This window comes from Patagioenas fasciata, chromosome 22 (genome assembly GCF_037038585.1).
Source record: "Patagioenas fasciata isolate bPatFas1 chromosome 22, bPatFas1.hap1, whole genome shotgun sequence".
NCBI lineage: Eukaryota > Metazoa > Chordata > Aves > Columbiformes > Columbidae > Patagioenas > Patagioenas fasciata.
In genome coordinates, this window is record NC_092541.1 from 2,466,125 (window position 1) to 2,481,906 (window position 15,782).

General features: G+C 54.5%; 2 protein-coding genes across 10 annotated transcripts in view; both read left to right on the forward strand.

Annotated features, from left to right (window-relative positions):
- Positions 1-11,763, forward strand: part of EPOP (elongin BC and polycomb repressive complex 2 associated protein) — a 28,161-nt gene extending 16,398 nt beyond the window's left edge. Inside the window, exons 2-4 of the transcript XR_011742196.1 lie at positions 6,739-6,973; positions 7,576-7,672; positions 8,169-11,763. The gene's annotated coding sequence lies outside the window, so the exon portion shown is untranslated. The remainder of the gene's footprint in view (positions 1-6,738; positions 6,974-7,575; positions 7,673-8,168) is intronic.
- A 3,383-nt stretch (positions 11,764-15,146) lies between these two features.
- SRCIN1 (SRC kinase signaling inhibitor 1) overlaps positions 15,147-15,782 on the forward strand; it is a 64,546-nt gene continuing 63,910 nt past the window's right edge. For 4 of the 9 annotated variants that reach the window (XM_071818059.1, XM_071818064.1, XM_071818061.1 and 1 more), the window contains exon 1: positions 15,148-15,385. Coding sequence is in view for 2 of the 9 variants with exons in the window: in XM_071818063.1 (XP_071674164.1) it covers positions 15,323-15,344 (22 nt within the window). In the remaining 7 variants the exon portion in view is untranslated. Of the gene's footprint in view, positions 15,386-15,782 lie in introns of all 9 variants that reach the window. The other 5 variants (XM_071818065.1, XM_071818063.1, XM_071818066.1 and 2 more) reach the window with 5 other exon arrangements.

A 15,782-nucleotide genomic window follows, 5' to 3' on the forward strand; every position in this document is an offset into this window, starting at 1 on the left:
AGGAGAAGCCCAGTAGCTGATGCTCTCCTGGGGCTCAGGGCTGGCTGTACCAGCCGAGATGTTTTCTCATCTCTCATCCTTTCTTCTTCTTCTATTTTTTTTTTGCCTTTCTACCCTTTTGAATTTGTCTTGGTGACTTAGCACTGGCCAGCAGCCCTGGCTGCCGGCTCGGGGGCTCTGCCCTCTCCTTACCCGCAGGGCTGTGGGCAGGGAGGCTGTTCCGCACAATCTGCCCTTTGCCCGTCTCCTGTCTGTCTGGAGGTCGTGGGAGCTGTTTGGTTTCCAAAGCTGAATTTGGGGAAGGCAGGAGTTTGGGAAAGCACCCCCCACACCCTTCTGGCTCTGCCTCCTCTGCTCTTCAACACTCTTGCAGCTTTGGAAATCAAAACGTGTTGTTAAAAACCAACCCCCCAGTCCCGTCTCTGTGTGGAGCGATGGTTTCAGGCTTTCTGCACACTCTGGTGTGTGTGGAGCACGTTTAACTGGGGATAGTGCTGTGGCCCTGGGGGGCTCCTTGTGATGTGTGAGACCCCAAAACTGGCTCAGAGAGGCTCTGGGGAGAGGACAAAGCTCTGGATGGACATGCGGCTCATGGCAGGGTTACAGCTGCCTGTGGCACAGGAACCTGTTGTCACCTGCTAACCCGGACAGGTGAGAATCTGCCACCCATCACTCCCCATCATCTCTCTGCCTGTATAATTCACAGCCTTGAAGCCGTTTCAGTCAAAGGAGGAGGAATTGCAAGCTCTTGACTTCAGGGAACCATTGATTGAAATCTCTGCAAGGCCAATTTGCTTCTTGATCGCTCCCAAATCAAATCACTTCAGCCCACAGTAGAACTCAACGAGGGTGTGCGGATGCCGAGGTTCCTGCCCGGGTACCGGGGGGGTCCCCCCGTGCCGCGGCTGCTGCCCCAGGCAGCTGCGATGCTCCGGGTCTGGAAGTAGTTGGCGAAGTATTTAGGGGAGGGGAAAAAAGTGCTGTAGAAAGTAATACTTAATTAGCCCCAAGAGGAGCATTAATTGGCAGTCTTAATTTGAAGTCTTGCCACGGCCTGTTGTATTCCTACGCTATTTAGCATAAAATGGGGCTAGAAGCTAATTTGTAGGTCATGGTGATTTGGTGGCATATGGAGGGGCTGTGATAGCCGAGCCCGGGCAGCCGAGGGGAGGGGGCAATGGTAGCATATGCCACCTGCCCCGTGAGCTGCCCTTCCCCATCCCTTGCCCCCTTTTCCTGCTTTAAAATGGTGCTAATGCCATCACCCTGCTCCTGGCTTTGCTCCTGTGGCTTTGTGATGAGCGGGGGCTGCATTCCCTGTCTCCAGGTTTGCTGAACTGCTCCACACCCCAGGCGGGGTGTTTCAGGCGCTCCTGGATACACCCCAAGTTATAACTGGGGAGGAAAAGGTTTGAGTTGATGAGTTGTGTGTTCCTCTGTCACTGCTTTCTGCCCAAAGCCATAGAAGGCTCGTCCTGGGTGACTCTGCCACCCCGCAATGTACAACCCATCTCAAGCAACTATCTGTGAATTTGTATTCTGAGCGACCTGGCAGGGAAAGGCCGTTATATTTTGCTACAAAGGTGAAGCTCCAAGGCTTGGAGAGGCTGAATAAGTCCCTGGGGAGCAGCAAAGCCTTGTCCCCATCCCTGGGCAAGCTGGGGGATTCCAAACCAGCATGGCTGGTGGGGACAGTCACCTCGGGGCCAGGGAAAGTCGCTGCTGCTTGGGGAAGCAGCGTGGTGTGGATCTGCACCCCATCTTCCTCCTCCTCCATCCTTCTGCTGCTGGTTTCTATAGCGACCGGGTACCTGCCTTTCCCCATGGTTTTGCTGGTGCCTGATTCTCATTCCCAGCATCACCCTCTGAAGGCGCAGGGACCCAAGCAGCAGCAGCCCCACAACCAGGGGGTGTATGTGGCTGCCAAGGGGTCCATGTGTTGCTGGGTGGAAGCACTAAAATGTTCTTGCACATGATCTAAAATGGTCTGTGTGTGTGCTGCTCCCTGCAGCAACCCCTGGGTGTAATTAATGTGTATCCCCAATCCTGCAGGTTGCTGGATTAAGCAGAAGCTGGTGAGACCCGTGAAGGTCCTGAGTAGCTTTGTCTTTTGCCCTGGATCTGGGATCCCACCTGATGTGGGGCATCGCTGTTCCCTTACAGAGGCTGGAGGAGCTCGGAATAAACACAGATGCTTTTGTTGGGGTAGGGGCACACAGGAGCCTCCCTGGCCAGGATGGAGGTTTCTGCTAAATGCTGATTTTTGCCTCTTATCTCAGACCCAGGAGGAGGTTGGGCTGTAAGCCTGGGACAAGAGAGGTACCTGAGTTAGTGGCTGGGATGCAGTTAAGTCCCCGTCCCCCGCCCAGGTTCCCTGGCTCTCGTCAGGCTCCAGATTCGTTAGCAGGTCTCTGGGGAAGCCATGACCAACCTCTCCAGTGTCTGGGCCACCATCTCCAGAGAACGCTACAGATTTACGGGATGACGCCATCGCCGAGGCACCGAGCCCATCATTGCGGTCCCCCCGCGCTGGCCGGGCGAGAGGGGCTGGCTGCAGCCCCGCTGTCTGCAGCGCGCCCATAAACCACTCCAAAACACCCAAAAAAACAGCCAACCTGGACCTCGTGCAGATACATCCCATGTTTTCCCCCCTGGGGAGGGTCAGGCGGCTCTTCCCTCGGCCCCGCATGAGATAACGCTCGCAGATAGAGTTACGTACCCATCAGCAAACAGCTGACAAGCGGCTCAGTGGGGAATAAAGGTTGCAGGAGGTAGGAGACGGGTCTGGCTCGCTTGTTCACTTTATGCTAAAGAGCTGACATGAGGAAAGAGCTCGTCTTTGAAAAGGAAGGGAAATCCTGTCACTGTTAGCATGATTTGATGCTCTAAACGGCAAATCAGTCCTGCTGGTTCCCAGGCAGCCTCTTCCTGCGTGTGGGTACATCTCCCAGGATAGAACTCGTCTGTAGCTTTAGATGCTCCTGGTGCGCTGGGGCAGAGCTCAGCCGCGGGAACCAAATGCTCCCAAAATGTGCTAAAGAGCGGTCATGCGAAAAAAAAAAAAACCCCAAAGTCTTGCGTTATGCTGTTTCTTTTTCTTTTCCCCATCTGTCCAAAATGCTTTGCCAATCTCTCTTTTTCCCTCCTCTTCGCTTCAGCACCTTGCTGCCTGCCCAAGGATCTCGCGCTTGCTGAGATGTTCACCTCCCAGACCCCTTTGCAGGGAGTGGGTGCCCCAGCGCACGGGGTCGCCGATCAATCCCGCATCTTCGTCTGGGTCGCTGGGTCTTCACCTCTGCGCGCCGGCCTCGTTAGCTTTGCTAATGACGGCACTTTCCTGATGATAGATGTGCTTGTTTTCTCAGGGAGATGCTTTCTGCTTCAAGGCAGCCTTTGGTGACAGGGCTCACAAGGAATCGCAGAAAGGGAGAGCTGGAGGGGGCCTTAAAAGGTAATTTACTTCATCCCCTGCCCCAAGGCAGGATCAACTATCCCTATATAATTTCTGACAGATATTTGTCTGTCTTGTTCTTAAAAGCCTCCAGTGATAGAGATCCCACTGCCTCCCCTGGCTGTCGCAGGGCTCTAATAGTCCTTATTATTCCAAAGTTTTTCTTACCATCTAGTCAGAATCTCCCTTGCTGCACTTTAAGCCCATTATTTCTTGTCCTTTCCCCGGCAGACACAAAGAACAGATTATTCCCGTCCTCTGCCGCTGCCCTTTGAGGACTTTTCCATCACGTCTTCCTTGCTCTCGTCTCACTCAGACCAAACCAACCCTGGCGTCACCAGCGTCCCTGCTGCCTCCCCACCTTCCCAAACCCAGTGCTGACCCCCAACTCTGCTCTTCCTTAGGCTGCAGCTCCCACTTGCATGTTTAATATCTCATCGCAAGCCCGCCTGACAGTTCCCTTCCCTCCCATCAGCGGTTTGCAGCGTAATGACTGTTTTGTTCCTGCCTGTCAGCTTTGCGGGAGGCAGTTTGCTGATAATTTGGGAGAAGAAATTTGGAGTTTTGCCACACCCACCCCGCCGTTCTTCTTCATTTCTTAAATATATGTATAAAGCGTGTATTTTTCAGGTGTAGTAATTATTGATATTTGAGAGGGTTGGCGTGCCCACCCCTTCTCCCCACATCCCTGTGGTGATGAGCTTGGTTTACTGGGATTTGCGATATTTATACCCCGTGTTTGAGGCGTTTTATCCAAGTATCAGGTGGAGTGGATAGAGCCCCTGGTTCTTCTGCAGTTTGGCCCATTAATGGGAAAATGAGTTAGTTTGGGAGACGCAAGGAGTCGTGGCACCAGCGGAGATGAATGTTGGCCCATTAAGGTGGTTTACATGGTTTGTATGTGGTTATTTCCCTGGCTCCGTGGTGGGGAAGATCCTGGTTTCAATCCCTCAGAGTGTAGGAGCCGCTCGTACCGACTCCTCTTTGGCTCACGCGATCCACCACGATTTTGTGGTCCGACATCATGGTTCACCAAGGTTTTCATTAGGGAGATCAATGAGCCATATCATCCTGGTGCTGTCTTGGTTATTGAAAACCCATAAATAACACTGAGCCCTGTTGTGTATCCAGGGCAACAGGAGCAACCATCAAACAGGGCTGGTTTCTGTGCAGAATACCTGAAATCTGTCATTCCGGCGAGTTCTGGGCTCGATAAACACCATCTCTCTGCTTCTTTGGGTTTGTGATCGTTAACACCTCTCCCTGCGATCCTGGGGCTGGAAGGGACATTGATCCAGCTTTGCCACAGGGGCTGCAAGTTTGTTCACAACTTCTTTGGCCCCGGGGGAAAATACTCAGGGCTTTGCCAGCCAAAGGTTTAGGCAGTGACCTCTGCCGTGTGTAGCTGCTCTAGAGTAAATGGGTTTAATTTTTCCTTCTGTTAAGCCTGATAAAAATCCTTGACAGGCTCCTCGATCTGTGACTGCCTCTGGATCTGAGCTTGCTTGCAGCTATTAACACCTTTAATGGTGGATTTGCACCCATGCACTTGGTGGATGCTGAGATGCGGGTGGGTTCTGGAGCTGGAGGACACCACCGAGCACTGGAGTGGGTTTGGTGCCCAGCCTCGACCTCCTCTCCCACCTGCAGGTACCGTTGTGGGGCTCCTTGCTCCATTCCGGCGCCCCTGACACCACTTGTCCCCTCCTATCTCCATCCCTGCTGACAGGCTCTTTCCCCCCCCGCCTCAAGATCCACACAAATTGTTTTTTCTGTTAGAAAATTGTCAGCAATTCCACTCAGCGTGAACTCGGTAGCGAGGCATCTCAGGATTCCTCCTCCCTCCTCTCCTGCCGTCTCCAGCTGCCTCCTCTCCCTCGGGAGCTGTTTCCATCCCACTTTCTCCTCTGATTGGCAATGTTTGCCAAAGAGAAGGCACCTACGTGTGTGAGAGCGAGGATGACTCCGGCTCCTTCCCTTCTCCTTGGCTCAGCGCAGCCCTCAGCCCCGTGGGATGATGGACGAGGGAGAAGCAATGGGGCAACCAGGGATGCCTGTACTGGTGAGGTTGTTGCCCAAAAATCCTCAATACGGGCATGCACACCTTCTGCAGTGTGATTGTGGTCCAGTGTTTGTAGGTCTTCCATCGCCAGACTATGATTTATTTGCTGAACCTTCTGGACCTAAGTGGTATTGAATGGTCTTATTGGAGAGCTGGTTTCTGGACAGGTTGTATTAGGGTTGGGAGCATGTAAGCACTTTTAAATCTCCTCCTTGCTCTGAGCTTTTTAGGGACAATTTGCCCGGTCCTGGTGGCAGAGATGACAAAACCTGCTCAACCATGAGGCTCCAGCAGGTCCTGGTTTCTCCCTGTGCATCACACACCTCTCTGGTCTGCAGAACCCTTGGTGTCCACGATGCTGCTCAGCCCTTGTCCCCAGAGCTCACCCAGCCTGTGCTGAATGGACTCGTCTCAGGACGCCGCCGCCATCCAATTTACTCTGCAAATTGGGACCCAGCTTTCATAAGAAGACTTAAAAAAGCCCCGCGAAGCACGACAGCTTGTGATAGCCTCCCCACCACCCACCTTCCCTTGCAGGCAGGCGGGGATGGGTTGCCCAAAAATAGACATGAAGATTCCCAGAGGAAGCGTATGGCAGATGGGACCAGATCCCCGGCTATCGGGTTTTTTACCAGTGCTTTAGCTGTATGATCATCCTCTCTCCTTTAGCGTTAAACCTCGTGCTCTTCCCTGCACCAAGGGGATGGACTCTGGCTGATGGGTCAATGCCTGGAAGGGCTTCCTGGGACTGTGAGCACTTAGCAATATGGAATGTAAATTAGGGAGGTTTCCCCAGCATTTTTAAAGCTGTGGTGCCTTTTGAAGTCTCCTTAAAGCAGGAGCCACAGGAGGAGCAGGTGGGATTAGCTGGGGGAAACCACAAGAGAGACAACATGTTGCTGCACCAGAGCATCCCTGGATCTCAAACAGCAAATTCCTGTCCGGTAGTAAAGTTCTCCTATAAAAAGCACTTGTAACAGTCTTGGTGATTTCTTCCCTTTGCTTATGGGTCACGGAAACTGGACATCCCCTGAGCCACGAGCCTTCATGGGAGAACCAGTGTGCCAGAAACTGGGGGCTCTGCTGGTGCCTCCATCTCTTTTAATTACGTATTTTCCTTTGTTCAGCAGCTGCTGGAAGGTGTCTGGGGCAGGTTCAGGGTTAAGAGCTGCTTTTCCTGCCTGCTTTCTGCGAGCTGGAAGTCAAAATAAATCTTCTTTTGTAGGTCTGAACCGAGTGTCTGGCTCTGCCAGCACAGCCGCCTCTCTTCAACCTAACATTGTGCTGTGCCTGACTTGTCACCCCTGGAGACAGCCCCTGCCTTTGGGATCCGCTTGTTTCTGCAACACCTTGTGCTGCAATAAAACACGCGATGCAAAGCTCTGGGGCTTCCCTGGGCTCTCATGATGGATCTGGTGGCCACTGGTACCATCCTGGACCTTGTGACAGCCATGGAGCAGGTAGGACCGACGTGAGTTGGTTGTGGCAGATGTTCTTGCTAGATACAGAAAAGCCCAGGCTGCCTCCATCCTCGGCTTTGCTAGTGCAGGAAACCAACTTTAATTTAAGCAGCGACTGCATCCAGGATTTAATTAGCTCCGGCTGGCAAGCCCACCCCTGATAAGATCGCACCGAAGGGAAATGTGATTGGCATTTCTATCCTAAATAGCATTATATCAGGAAGTCCTTTGGGGCTTAAAATCATGGAATCATTTAAGTTGGAAGGGGCTTTTTTGATCAAGTCAAACCATTCCCCAACCCCTGGCACTTCCCCATGTTCCTGAGAACCTCATGTCCGTCTGTCCACCCCTCCAGGGATGGTGACTCCAGCACTGCCCTGGGCAGCCTGTTCCAATGCCCCACAGCCCTTTGGGGGAGAAATTGTTCCCCACATCCAACCTCAACCTCCCCTGGTGCAACCCAAGACCATCTCTTGGAGCAGGTGGGGGGGACTGTGCGAGCACCCACGCTCCAGCCCTGCTGTGGTGTTCCCACACTTTTCTGGGGTGCATCTGGGTTTAGTTTTCTAGCTCTGATGCTCCCCACCATTCTCTCCATCCAGGCTGTGTCCCCCTCGTCATGGTCCAAACCATGGAGCCCTGTGACATCGGTCCTGGGTGTGCTGAGCTCGCCCACCCCTGCAGCTCCTTCTACATCAGGTATTTGGGGCTGAACATCAACTTTGCAGCCTCTCAAACACCCGTGGGCTCTGCTCTCTCAGCCGTTGTTTGCTGCTTCCCAGGGACCGCAGAGGCTCTTATCCCTGTCCAGCTGTGGATCTGCCCATTCCAGCTGTTGTCATTGCAAATTCCTCTTAGGAATGGGTTCACCATCCAGGTGGCTTTGCCTTCCTCTGACAAATTCAGCTGGAAAGAAACTCCCTTGAAGGAGATGAGGGCAAGGAAGCTTGTTATTTGATCTATAAATCAAATGGAGAAAGTACCACGAGCACAGGAAGGTGCTGCTGCCTTTGTAGGGAAGAGGAGAGACACAGCCAACAAGCTTCAGCTTTTCAGGAAAGGGTTTTTTGTCTTTTTTCCCCCCATCCTGTGCATTTTTTGACTTTTCCAAAGTTCTCCTAATTTGTATTGGGATGGACCCAAGTTCTCTAGAAATCTTTGCCAAAAACCCTTCTTTCTTTTCTTGCTATGGCAGGAGAGATAATCAACAATATTTGAATTGCCAAATCCAAATCAGTGTGAGTCAGTGGGAAGCAAGAAGAACAACCTCATGCAAGGCTCCTGTTGCTTATCGATTGCCGTCAACGTGTCGTCCCAACCTGCCGCCTGTCCCCTCGCCCTCCTGGGGGGGTCACAGCATGGTGACAGGTGAAATGGACTTGAGGCATGCTCCAGCATCGACCGGCAACGTGGCTCCGGGCAGAATCGATCTGCCTCCGTCAACCCAGATGCAAAAGGCAGATCCCTGTAGCCTCCTTAGCTCTTCATCTGCTTTGTGGTTCCAGGGTGGTGCTGGAAATGGTAGAGGGTCCCTGACCCCCCCAGCTGGGGACACCCATAGTTGAGCTGCTGGCATTGGGGACCTCGTCCCCCAAGTTTGGAGAAACACATCTAGCAGCCCCCTGATGTGTCTCCTATCATCTGAGCCAGATTTCTGGTTCTTTCTGCTACATAAATAGCCTTCAAACTTGCTTTTTCTGGACATTCCACCCCCTGAGCTTTCCCAGTGTGCCTGGGTAATTTGGGCACCCCCTCCTCACAGATGAGCCGATGCCTTGGGTGTCATGGGCAGCACAGGGACCCTCTCGCTCGAAGCAGAGAAAATCCCCTCAGGAGAGCGGGGACCTGGAGGAATCCAAATCATCACCACCTCCTATGTAATTCTTCATCATGTGCTCTCACTTCAGGGCACGGGGTCTGCTTGCTCCATCCCCTCTGCGGGCGGGATTGCCTCTGTGCTGTCTCCTGGTAGCTGTCTGGCCATCAGCTCAAGCCCAGCCATGGTAAATAATATTTAATCCCTGTCTGCAAGCCCTCTACCCTTTTCCCTTCCTTTCTGGCTGCTGCAGCTGGCGCTGCTCCGCTCGGGCTGTGACATTTACCCGCTGCGAGGTGTCAGCTGTGACTCAGCTCTCTCTTTACCATCCTCTTCCATGGAGGCTTAATCTTAACAGCCCTTTTTAAAATTTCTTCAGCACAGGTTATTGCCTGAACCCCATTTGCCCTGTCCCCTTAAAGCCCATCACTGAGCTCTTCTGTTCCCCGCAGCGCAGGGCTGCCCTTGCCATACACAGTTTTGCCCCAAGCACGGGATGTTGCTGTGGATGCGGCTCTTCAGGCCTGATGGTTCTGCTGCTTTGCTCTTCTCTTTGCTCTTCTTCCTCCCAGCACAAAAACCACCAACAACAAATTAAATGTTCTGCTGCTTTTTGCTCCAATGGCTTCCTCTGCCTATTCCTTGCTTGCCCTGGCACGTCTCCTTCCCTTTGAACGGTCAGCCCGTGATAACTCATCTCCTTGTCCGGTTGCTGAACTTTGCAGTGAAGAGCTCGGTTTTCTCCTGAGCTTCCCCAAGGCTTTGGAGAAACCCCTGTGCCAGGAGGAGCTTCCCCATGGCTCCGGTTTCCCACAACCTTCACTAGACCCTGGTGATTCGTAAGATCCGAAGTCATTTCCAACCTCTGTACTAACGCGTCCTTGCTGTCCTCGCTGGGACCAGGCTCGTTGGTGGCTCTGCCAGCAGGTCCCAGGCTCAGGGATGTCCCACGCTGTCACCCAGGCAGGTTTTCCACCCTGTACCCACCTCTTGGCAGCTCCTACACCCCCAACATCACCCCAAGGCCATGGCCAACTCGGCACAGAGGGCTTTGGGGTGTTTTATCTCTCTGTTTGATGCAAGACTCTGCTATTGCCCCCCGAGCTGGGTCTGCTGGAGGCTGGGCTGATGGTATCTTGAGAATGAGGGATGGATGGAGTCAGCCAAGCGTGGGAGCCCCCAGCCTGCCCTCCCCCCAGGCCACCGCGGCTGGGAGCCAGCGCAGGGTTTCTTGCCTGGTTAGTGGAAATATCGGTCATCTCTGCAATCGGCAAAGCTGCCCCTTCTAAGGGGAAAATCCTCTTAGAGCTGCAAGGAAGAAATCAAACCTCAGAAAGCATCTGGCTTTTCATCCCTGGTGTCGTGTGGCTGCTGGGGTGACTCTGTGGGAAAGGGGACAGCTCGAACGGCTCTTGCGAGGATGCAGAGCTGTCTGTCCTGTGTGTAGGTCTGTCCTGTGGCTGGGGATGCTGTGCCACCACCTGACAATTGCTCACCCCCCAAGGACCAGCCCTGCAGGGGCTTTGTCCCCACTTAAGTCTCAGCATGGCCAAAGGTCCCACAGAGCAATGACGAGGAGGGCAGGGGGTTTTGTGAGGCTTTAGGGACCAAAGGGTCCATGAATAGCAGCGCAAGATGCTAAATCTGGGGTGAAGAGAGAGCAGACCCCACTCTACCTCTTTTCCTTCCATTTCCTCTTCTCGTTCATCCTCTTGTCTCCATCCCCCTCCTGCTCAGATGTCCATACATTATGCATCAACAATTCTTTGCCCACACAGCACTTACGGAGAGAAACCTGGCTACCGGCTGATGAAAGATAGCGCCTCCTCTTTAACGCTAGCCCGGGAAGCTGGCCCCAACCTGCAAAAATTCGGTGTAAAATACAGCGCATCCCACCCTCCTCCTGACAACCTGCCTGTCAAACCCATGGGGGAGAGGGCAGCCCCAGCACCCCGGCTGAGCTGGGGAGACGGGGCTGGGGGTTAGACATGGGGGTCCAGCCCCTATTCCCACGTGTGACCTCGCCCAGGTTCCCTGCTGTAAATTTCGGCAACTATAAGTCACCCTTCCTTGGGTGGATGGCAGAAGACAGGTCTCCTTGCAGATGATTTGCAGCCCGTTTGGTACATGGGTGTCTCATTCAGCCCCAAAACGTGCCGGCTAATTAAAAGTCATGGTCACATCTGTCCTCGGTTACCATGGAGACTTTTCCTCTTCCGATGCCCAGAGGAAAGCAGCGGATACCGGCAGCGCGTGGAGCTGCCGCCGGAGCACATCACCTGCACGGCCGCTGCCGCCCGGCATCCCGGAGCACGTGAGATGCTGCATCCCCTCCCTGACCTCGGTCCAGCTCCCAGCAGCTTCGCTCTGACATTAATAGTGTGACAGCACAGTGGTTGATACACCCGGGTCACCCCCTGTGGATTCAGACACGCCATCCAGATGTGCAACGATAAGCACAGCTGTATAGCGACACCCCTGTGACCCTCGACCCGAGTGTGACCACAAGCGGCCGAGGACCCGGCTCAGACCTCAGGATCTGGGTTTCCACATTAGGGCTGAATTACTTTTCCTAAGAAACAAGCCGGAGGTCCAAACTCCCTGACCAAGGCGACTTTTCTCTTTCACAATTCAAATTTCCAGTTTCAAACCCTTCCCCTTCACGCTGCTGTGATTGAAGGTTGTCACCTACTCTGCTATTTTCCTCCCCATAATGGGGCTACTCAGGAGTGGGAAATCTGGGCGTTACAGGTAGGACCCTCAGGAGATTGTTTCTAAAGGAGAAATGGTGCTTGAAGAGAACATAAAGGCTTTCTCACGCTTTCCAGGTGGATTTTTGGAGCGTGCCTGGAGGGGGGAGAATGGGAAAGGCACATCCCCAACGCTGCGTGCGGAGGGGATGGAGCCGCGAGGGCTTGTGCGTGACTGGGCGCGTTATAAATGGCACCGTGCGGCTGCGTGGCCAGCGTGGGCGAGGGGCTGGGGACGCGGGTGACTGTGAGCCTGCGCCGAGGGGGGACAGATGTGTGTGGGATGGCTCCGTGTGAAGCTATATTAAAAAATATGAGCAAAGCAGGCTCTGGTGCTTCAGATGCTCAGGCTTTGCTTCAAAGTCTTCCCAGTCGAGGCGGCGAGGGGAGGGGGATGGTGCTGGAGCCTGAAATGGCTCAGATGTCAGATGGCAATGTCTGAAATGTCTCTGATCCATCCAGGGGGGGCTGTGACACTGACCTCCCCATTCCGTGGGTGGCATTTGTGGCCGTTTGAAGGGTCAAGGAGCTCCCACTCCCCAAAAATCTTTCTCATCCCTTGGAGCAAGTGGTACAAGCTGGTCTGGGCTGCCCAGCAGAGGAGGGAGGATGAGGATGAGGATGAGGATGGTTTGGTTGGTGGGGAGGGCTAATTAAAGGCAAGGAACATCCAGATCTCATCCTGTGACGGGCGCTTCAAAGGACTTTTCAGGCCAAGTCAGGCAAAAAAAGAAATGTACGATGAATAATTGAGAGCCAAGGCTCATCTTTCACATTCCTCATGTCCAGCCTGGTAGCGAAGGGACCTTGAACCCCTTCTGCGGGGCTGGGGGGGTTTGGGGACAGAGGGTGACGTGGTGACTGCGTGAGGCTGCAGCCAAGCGGGCGAGAAGGGGAGGAGGTTTAGGGGCTTCTTTTCTTCCCTTTCCTTCTTTTTTAGGACAGGACCAAGGCCGCAGGTCTCTACAGCGGGGTGGGTGTTGGAGGTGTTTTGGGGTGCGCTGGGGGGGCAGCTGGTCCCTGCTGGGATCCCGTTCCCACGCGGGTCAGAGATGTTGGTGCTCGTGCTGAAGCGCCAGCTCCTGGAGTCGTGTGGTTTACATGCAATATCTGCTTTCCTCTCCAAATTAACTCCCTCTCTCATGCCTGCAGGACCTTCTCTCTCCCTCCCCCTTTTGTAAAGCCTCAGAAAACAGAAATAAAGAGACTCGTGCTCTCGCCGGCTTTCTGCCAAGGAGCCTGGGATGTTTTCAGGTCACTCCCTTGATGCTGGGTGTGGGCTGACTAGTGCCCCCCATGGTTTTGGCTGCTATAGGGGAGGCCCTGGGGGTGACAGTCACCCCATCCTGCCCTGCCAGCCCCCCAAAGGTCCCTGTGGGGTGTCAGCCCAGCTTCATCCCCAGGATCTCATGCATGTGTTTCTGATGGGGTTTGGAAAACAGGAGCTTTCCTCGTGGTATCTTGTGCACAAGGTTATTGGAAGGAGACCAGCAAAGGTCTATAACCTCTCTGCTGATGAGGATGAAGTGCTTGTTTAATACATTTTAGCTTCAAATATTTCTCCTTAATGTGTTTTTGAAATGACTCGGAGCTCTGAAGGGAATATGTAACTTGTTAGAAAATAGATGTGCCGATTAGACGGCATTTGAGCTCGTTTAGAGACGTTTCACCGCCTCGCTTGGATCTGCCGTGATCAAAACCCCTGCGAGCGGAGAAGCTGGGGAGCTGTCAACCGGTGTCACCCCACGTTCTGCCCCGGGACCGGGTTTGCTTTTGCTGGTGGCTTTGGGACCTGTCACAGCATCGCTGGGCTTGTGGCGGGTTGTCCTGGCCCTTCCCGGCTGCTCAGGTTTATGTCCATCCCAGTTATCCCAAAATGTCTCTAATCTGGTCCTTGGGGGCTCTCGCCATCGTTGGAACTTCTATCCTTGAATTTCCCACCTGATGCTCCATACAAATTCAATCTTCCCCCAGAGCCTGTGGGGAAAGCAGGGTCTGTCCCACGCAGGTTTTTATTGCTTGGTTTGGGAGGTGCTGGGGGTGGGATGACCCCATGGGGTGGCCGCTGTCCCCTCCAGCACGGGAAGGTCCAGACTTTCCAGGTGGCACCTTCCAGAGTGCGGTGGATTGGGATCTGGTATTAAACGAGAGACTTTTAATACTGGGGGGAGCTTTAGCTCCTCCGATCTGCTCACCAGCAAGACACAGACCGGGGGATTTCACTCTGTGTTGTGAACATTTCACCTCTTATTCCATCTCAGAAGTGCTCCCGGGTCTAACAGCAACTCTTCCCATTTTTCATTCATCTTTTTCCTAGCCTGTCCCACCCCCCCGGCAGATGTGGTTGTGGGAATGCAAGGAGGTGATGGGGTGCATGGTGAGATGCTGGGGTGCATGGTAAGATGCTGGGGTGCATGATGAGATGCTGGGGTGTATGGTGAGATGCTGGGGTGTATGGTGAGATGCCGGGGTGCATGGTGGGATGATGCTGGGATGCATGGTAAGATGTTGGGGTGCATGATGAGATGCTGGGGCTGCCTGTGAGCAGAGGACAAACCCACCGGGCTTCATCACTGACCAAGGACAGATGGGATGTTGCAGCAAGACCCATCCCCTTGCCACCCCCGGGGTGTCCCAGCCCCCCAGCTGCATGTGCTGGGATGTCCTGCTGTCAGGAGCACGTCAGCCCCATTCAATGCACTTCAAAAGGCTTTTGCCCCACGGATGTGCTCTAATGGAGCCGACGTTGCTGTACCCCCCCATGCCCCCCCGGGCAGCAGCGCTCCGGTTAATGCAGCACTGTGGGAGCTGCTGGGGGTTCACTGGTGTCTCCTCCACCTCCCCGGCCCCTCGCTGGGAAGGTGCTGGTCGGCTCCACACCCCATCCCACGGGGGTGGGAAAAGTCCCACAACCCCACCTCGCTCGTCCCGGGAAATTGTGCGAAACAAACCAGCTGCTTATTGTATCTTTTCCCCTCCCTGCGGGACCTGGGGTTTGTTTCTCTTGACCAAAAGGTGCCAACTGGGGTGAAGTGCCAGCGGCACCTTCGGGTACCCATCACACCACGGGGGCTGCTCTCCCCCTAGATGCTCGGAGCCATGGTGGGTGCTGCTGGTACTGGTGCCATGGAGGCTCTGCCATGGGGGGTTTGGCTGCTGGCACAGGGAATTGACGGTTGCCAAACGACGGACAACCCCCATTGCTGCGTTAACCGGGAGCTGCCGGTCCCACGGGGCCGGGTACAGTCACCGGCAGCATTACCACCACCTGTTTATTGCTGTTTTGTTTCCCCCAACCCACCTTTACAACAGCAGCACTCCTGCTGCCCCCCCGCCCCTCTCCCCAGAGATGTGCAGACGCTATTTTGCCCCCTCTTCCCAGCTATATTGTGCACTGTGAACGCTTCCGCGCATCCCTCACGGCTCCGCCGCCTCTCCCGTTGTCAACGGGTGACAGCACCTGGTGACCACACCGTGCCACCCCGATGGCTCCTGGCACTCGGGCTGGCCACCTCTCTCCGAATAAAACATCGGGGCCTTTAAGAGGGAGCGGAGAAGCGGGGGGGAGCCGTCTCCCCGCACATTAATCTATCATGAGCTAATGTGTTTTTCCCATTTGTTCCTTTGTACATCGCGGAGCTGCGCGCTCCCACGCGCACACGCGCCCGGCGCGCTCGCACCCGCTCGTTCGCGCTCCCGCCACCGTTTCCCATGGTTGGCCGGGCCTGAGCCCCTCGCCAAGAGAGGAAAGGAAGGAAAACCGAGCGAAAAGGCCGAGCAGAAATGGGGAATACACCCTCTCAAGGCATGTCACTCTCACTATGTGCATCCATTCTTAAGTAGCAGGTATTTTTTTATTTGTGTGGTTTTTTTTGTCCTCCTCCCTCCACCTTCCTGATGCCCGGGGCGGGGTGGGGGGAAAAATCGCAGCTCATGATGCTGGAGTTTGCTGGTTGTGAATTGGCAATCGATGAAGGGGGTTTTGGTGCTCGGGGAGGGGGGGTGTGTGTGGAGTTTGGCTGCTTGCACAGAGGATGCGCTGACCCCCCGGCACAGGGCACCGCTGGGCTGGGGGATGCTGAGCCGCTATGGGGGGTGCTGCTGCTTCTCGGTGTTGTTTGTCACCGACTTTGCTGCGAAGGGATGAAGTAGCCGGAGAGCTGCTGTCCTAGAAACACGGGCACCGGGAGCCGGAGCGCTGGGGTGTTTGTGGGCGGGGGCTCACCGGGGGGGTGCTCCAAGA